The sequence below is a fragment of the Centruroides sculpturatus genome, unplaced genomic scaffold (assembly GCF_000671375.1).
Source record: "Centruroides sculpturatus isolate CEXI.00-Female unplaced genomic scaffold, Cexi_2.0 scaffold533, whole genome shotgun sequence".
NCBI classification, from domain to species: Eukaryota; Metazoa; Arthropoda; class Arachnida; order Scorpiones; family Buthidae; genus Centruroides; species Centruroides sculpturatus.
The window spans coordinates 305737-311920 of record NW_019384875.1 but is presented as its reverse complement, the minus strand read 5'-3'; the positions used below and the strand labels follow the sequence as shown (position 1 = coordinate 311920).

The window sequence follows — 6184 nt, the reverse complement described above, 5'->3', positions numbered from 1 at the left end:
CCATTACTGTTGCCCCTATACCAGGGGCAACTTTAATAAAAATAATTAAAATAATTACAACTTTACAAAAAGAGAGAAGTTGCCGATCTTGCCCCTATACCCGGGGCAACTTCGTCAATTTCTCTCTTCTTGTAAAGTTGTAATTATTTTAATTATTTTTATTTCCAAACTGATTTTAACCAGTTCTATAGTAAGAAAACATTCCAATAGACAATATGCGAAGCTTTTTTTTCAGTTTACAGCAGTATTTATTACACAAAATTTAAGTAAAGCTTAACATGCCGATCTTGCCCCGGTCTCCCCTAATTAATTAATAAAGTGATTGTTTTCAATTTAGATATGTAATAAATATAAGTGTACTTACCTGTGTTACGTGTCGAATTTAACTGATGTGAATATAAAGCAATCAAGTTTTAATAAGAATAAAGTATTACTAATAAATTTTTAAGTGCACATTATCAAATTTTTTCCAGCAAAAATATTTTTCGTGTCGTTAATAACTTAATTGCTTTGTATAACATCGTCACCTCTACGTTGGTCGGCATGATGACGTTTTACACTTTAAATATTTCCTAATCAGTTTAGAAAATAAAATCTCTTCATAAAAAATTTCATTACAGTATATGTTTATTAATTAACTAGCTGGTAGGACCGGCGTTACTCGGGCAAAAGTAACGATAGGGAAGATTAACATTATTACGTTATAGTCAACCATACCCGTTTTCACAAAATGCAAGAATTGGGTCCTTCTTTTCCCGAACTGATTAGAGAATTTTTAAATAGGTCTAAAAATATGTTCGATTCTCCCAAAAACGAAAAATCTGTCATCTGCGAAGTGTTAAGAGATAACACGTCGCTATCTCTTAACACTTCCATTGTTGATGGAAGTGTTAAGTCTTAATCCTGTCTCTCTCCCCCCGGGGGAGAATTTCGAAAAATCCCTTCTTAGTGTGCGTTCTCGTGACGTACCCTAACTATGTACCAAATTTCAACTTTCACATCCTAACTGTTTGGGCTCTGTGCTCATTATTATGATCATTTTTATCATTACAACTCGTCTCGATTATATATTAGATATATAATAGTTTATATTTGCAATTATACAATTACTAATTTATTAGGATTTATTTTATATTTGATATTACGAAATTTGAAATATTTTAAATTTATAATTTCGTATATTAAATTTGTTAATTTTTCTAATATTTTAAATCAATTAAAAAAATTAGTAAATTCAATTTTACTCTAATTAAAATAATATTTAAAGGAATAAAATCGAATTTAAAAGTTACTTTAAGTCTGAGTTTTCAGTCTGAGTTTTCCAACGTTTTCAGACAGTAAACAACATGTGTTTGTTAACAACTGTTTTCACAGACTTTCGAGTTTCGTAAATCTACTTTGCGTGGAAAATAATCATTATGTTTAATCATTCGAATAAATGTAATTTTTAATATTTTAATTATATTATTAAAATATAAATTAGGCCCGAAATATCAGTATCAATGAATTTTGATTAAAATTCTTTTAGTACTAAATACTCATAATAGCTTGTTTTCATATACGTTTGATATTTTTAAAATGTACATACGTTTATATCGTATTCTATATATTTATAGTTTATAAAATATATTTTTATGCTTAAATGTTTTTTTCCAATAATTTTTTTTTTAAATTTCAGGGTATTCGAAATCATAATTTAAATACAGACACTTAAATAGAATTTCTGTGTTTAAAGGTCCGAAACAATTGAAATATTTAAATTATCTACATTAGAGTACAATATTTTTATTGTAATTTACTTAAATATCTTATTTTATTTTCGTTTATAAAACATAATTGTTAATTACCTTTGTATGAAGCCATTTTGTTGATGACGTGGCATAGGCCTACAACAATTGTCCCAGATGTTTCCATTATTTCTATGTTCATTTACTAAACAAATCTACTCACCTAATTATATATAAGGCTTATATTTTATTAATCTTAAATAAACATTTATGTACTAAATATTGTTAATAAATTCAAAATGCTTAATAAATAAAAATAAGCTTCACAACTAATATAATTATCTTAGTACATCCTTAAATTTGTTCGTCTTCTTTCATATTTCTAGACTTTCTGAATAGAAATTAAACATGTTAAACGAGCAATTATTTATTGTGACATCGTAAAAATGTCGTACTGCAACTTTTTATAGTATTTTTAAACTAATTTAATTCAAAATGTATTCTTACCTGAAATTAGTAGTGGCTTGTCCTTGTACGTACTTCTCCTTCAAGAATTGAGAAATACATTGTACATTAGACATTATTCAACATTCTGTACAGTAATATTATTAAACATTCGACTTACTTTTCTGAGTAATTTCAAACATTGACATGTTAAAGTGAATACATTTTAAATTAAGTTATAACGAAGTCAGCTTCGAGCTTCCATTGTGGCGTACAAAACGGAGGTCGAGAAATGTTTCAATCATACTTTTTCTGTTTAACTTTAATTTGATTTTTTTAAATATAATAAAATAAAATAGTTTATATAGTATTTAATTAATTTCGGTTTATAAGTCGACTTTCTTGTGGAGCGATTAAATTAAATAATTTAAGCTTTTTCAGTTTACTTTTCATGTAAATTATTATTTCTTTACCTGCATTTCGTTATTAAAAATAGAAAATAAAATTATTAACCACAAGTTCTCGTCTTAATTATAATACAGTTAAAGACTCTTCGAGTGGAAATTCGATTTGTTTTACAAAATATTTTATATAAATCTTTTTTTGTATATAAAAAATACGCTCCATTGCTTTAACAACGAATTTAATGCTCTCCGATTTTGCATTAGTGAAATATTAAAATAATTATGGTAATTAAACTAACTTGTGATAATTCTGATCGGCGATTTAAAGGATATTATCGTGTAGATCCGTAAAGCGTAATCACCGGATACGAAATGAAACGAAAAAGGACGGGCGAAATCTACGTAAATGAAATGAAGTGATTTCATTGGATTCGAAATTTGAAATACCATCTGCAATGTCAAAATTTCGGATTGACAGGTAGGAGGAGAAATAGCGCTGAATTCACGCAATCCTACGCAGAATTTTCCTATAAAAAGGCATGGGAGACTGCCGTTAAAGCACATTTCGGCGATCAACAAACCGAAAGCAACATGAAAACCATCCTCTTTCTACTGGTCGTTGTTGGTAAGTTAAGTATTTTCTGTAATTTTTAAATTTCCAATTGGGCTGCAACTTAACAAATTGTAGACCTATAAATTTTTACTGTCGTTCGTCCGTTCGTCCGTCTCACCTTACTCTCGAAAACCATTTTAGATATATGAAAGATGTGACTGGATTCACACAAAAGGGAAATGCAGGTCCCGATTAACTATATTCGAACGTCTCATGAAAACTGGAAGTCATTTTATTTCAATTCAATCACTTCCCTGTACGGTGTATGATTGGCACCGCTCTATTGTTAAATAAACTCGATTTAAAATATGATTTAATGTTTAATTTTCAATGCTTAAACTTATATCTTTAATTAATATTGTGCTAATTAACTTGACTAGACATAAATTAGGATTAATGAAAGATTCTTTATTTTGTTAGGAATTGCAATCGTAGCAAACAGCGAAGAGTCTAAGAAAGGAATAAAGAAAGATGTTTCATTTGATAAAGGCAAGAAAGGGTCTGTCGACAATCTGAGAAGTGAAAAAAATGTGAAAAACAAATACAATTTAAAAAAGGATTCAAATAGACAAATTGGAATGCCTGGATTGCCTGTAATGCCTGGATTGCCTGGAATGCCTGGAATGCCTGGAATGCCTGGAATGCCTGGAATGCCTTCAAGTAACCCCTCATTAGTCACACTTATTGGGATACTAAACAATTTGAACTTGGACTTTTTTGGATTTTTAAATTGTACCTTTAACAAGGTAAGTTTTACGTATTTTTCTATTTAATAAAATTTCAAATTATTATCATTTTTCTTTGTTGCAAATATTTGTTTTATTACCCTTAATAATATTAAAAAGTTATAAATTCAGTTGATATTTAAATATTTATGTTTTATATCTAATTTTATTTCTTTACATTAAATTCAATTTTATAATACTTTAATTAATTCTACATCTCAGCATTAATTTTTATTAGAATTAATAGAAATGTTATTTTATTTATAACGGAATTTCAAATGTCTTCTTAAATATAAAAAAATTAACAAATTAAACTTTAATAAAATTAGTTGTACGTGTTTATGTCTGTCCTCGGATATTCCAAAAATAAGTTCGAGAATCAGCANTAACAATATTTGGAGATTTATGTTTATTTTTCTTAAAAATTGTATTGTAATTTTATATATTATACATTGAAAATTATCACCAATTAATGTTTATGAAAATAATCCTTTTTTTCTTTTCTCAGCTTATGATAAATTTGGACCAATGCCATCTTCAACTCGGTGACCTCTCTTTAAGAGGCGATACCCTAGACAGATTTGGTCGCAAGGACAGATGCGATAATTGTGGAACGAATTCAAGTGACCCATTGCAATCTATGAACGAGTTCTGTCCGGCACTTAATAATATTACGAGTGATGTGGGTTGCATTCTCATTCAGCTTTCTTACTTCGATTGCTTCGATTACATTGACAAATGTCTTACGGCATTTCTGAATTGTGCCGGAATATATCTTAGTTTACTTTTTAATAACGAAATAGATTGTGACGGTTTATTAATCTTTCTTGAATATGTCTTAGAGGTTCTTGGAAATATTTTAGATACTTTATTTGACGGTTCGTTTGGAACAACCACTCCAAACGTACCAGATTTCTGCTTAGCATTAGGCTTAGACCAAAAGCGGAAAATATAATCGACGAATGATATAAGAAATATTCTGATAATTAATACAAAATATTAAATACGTAATCTAATTTAAAATCTATTTCATCATTATTATAAATTTAAACAATGTAATATGAATTTAACGCATTTAAGAAAATAAAATTATTAGCATGCAATCTTGTTTCTTATTTTGTACTTTTAAAAATTGCATTAATACGTCATATTTCATTTCGTCATAATGTTTAAGGCCGATTGTAATGTTTTTAGTGATACACGCGTTGTCTAACAGATGATGTTAGAAGTTTAATGTGACTTTTTTGTATTAGAATCTCGGTTAATACTTCTCTATTAACGCGGGGTTCAGAATTTTCAAACTCGGATACGATAAATTTCTACCAATTCTTTATAACTTTTACAATTAGCAAATAGCAAACTATCGCGAACTTTACACGAAAATTATCGTTTTTCTCTTTACCTATTATTAAAGCTATTTGTTGTCGCTGAAACAAGTGCTTTCTCTCCACTAGAGTTTTATTTAATTTATAATAAATCTTTTATGTACGCCAAATTTTCCTGGAATCTTCATACGTGGAAGATTCCCACCCAAACGATTTTAGTCTTTCTCAAGTTTGTCTTCGTTCTTCATATTCTCTTTACCCCTCACAATATAGATAGATTTTTCTCGTCTTTATCAAACCCCATAAATAATTTAGAAATCTCACAGAAGCATTGACATCTTTGAGATAATCTTTTCTTCGTCTTCCTATTGCTTTCTTTCCATTGCTATTGTTAACTTAAAATTTATTTTTAACTGCATTAATGTGAGTTTTCGTGCAGTATAATGGCCGATTAAATTATATCTCTTTCTCTATTCTTCATTGTTCTTGCATCATTAGCATATCTCGTGAAATTCCGTTTGAAAATTAGGAATTTGGAATTAAGAAAAACTATATTGGGGTCACAAGAAGGAATTTGGCTACCAGACTTAACGAGCACAAATACGATATTACCAAAGGGCACTGCAACACAATATTATCTAGTAGGGCGCAAACAGAAGACTCTGTGGTTAATGGAACGAAGCGACTATTCGTTCTCCATCATTATAAATGCACGAAATATATAAAAGTAAATTAAAAGATGGTTGTATTAAAGCCGGGGATGCGGAGGTACTACCTTTCGCATAAAAGTTCTACATAAAAGAAAAATTAAAACGCAATAATTCTTAGCCCGCACCTTCCCTTACATTAGGTGTTCGATAATTTACTAATATAATTAATTTTTAATTCGAGAAAATCTGTTTTATATACAGTAGACCCCCCTATAACGCTTAGATACGTTCCACGC

At 28.9% G+C, this 6184-nt stretch overlaps 1 protein-coding gene and 1 long non-coding RNA gene across 2 annotated transcripts in view; one reads left to right on the top strand and one right to left on the bottom strand.

The window, feature by feature from the left end:
- The window catches only part of LOC111630959, an 8463-nt gene extending 5648 nt beyond the window's left edge, over positions 1 to 2815 (bottom strand). The window contains exons 1-2 of the long non-coding RNA XR_002757614.1: positions 2353 to 2815; positions 1848 to 2272 (exon numbers count right to left, since the gene is read on the bottom strand). This is a non-coding gene — a long non-coding RNA (uncharacterized LOC111630959). The remainder of the gene's footprint in view (positions 1 to 1847; positions 2273 to 2352) is intronic.
- Positions 2816 to 3100: 285 nt separating this feature from the next.
- LOC111630942 lies at positions 3101 to 4877 on the top strand. Its single transcript, XM_023375104.1, has 3 exons — positions 3101 to 3200; positions 3609 to 3934; positions 4422 to 4877. The coding sequence occupies exons 1-3, from the start codon at positions 3167 to 3169 to the stop codon at positions 4866 to 4868; spliced, it is 807 nt and encodes a 268-aa protein (XP_023230872.1). The 5' UTR covers positions 3101 to 3166; the 3' UTR covers positions 4869 to 4877.
- The last annotated feature ends 1307 nt before the right edge of the window (positions 4878 to 6184 follow it).

Bases quoted from the DNA above. Each gene is read 5' to 3' on its own strand.
- LOC111630942 (XM_023375104.1), top strand. From the start codon at position 3,167: ATGAAAACCATCCTCTTTCTACTGGTCGTTGTTG. The intron at 3,201-3,608 runs GTAAGTTAAGTA...TTATTTTGTTAG, and splicing joins CTTTCTACTGGTCGTTGTTG to GAATTGCAATCGTAGCAAAC. The intron at 3,935-4,421 runs GTAAGTTTTACG...TTCTTTTCTCAG, and splicing joins TAAATTGTACCTTTAACAAG to CTTATGATAAATTTGGACCA.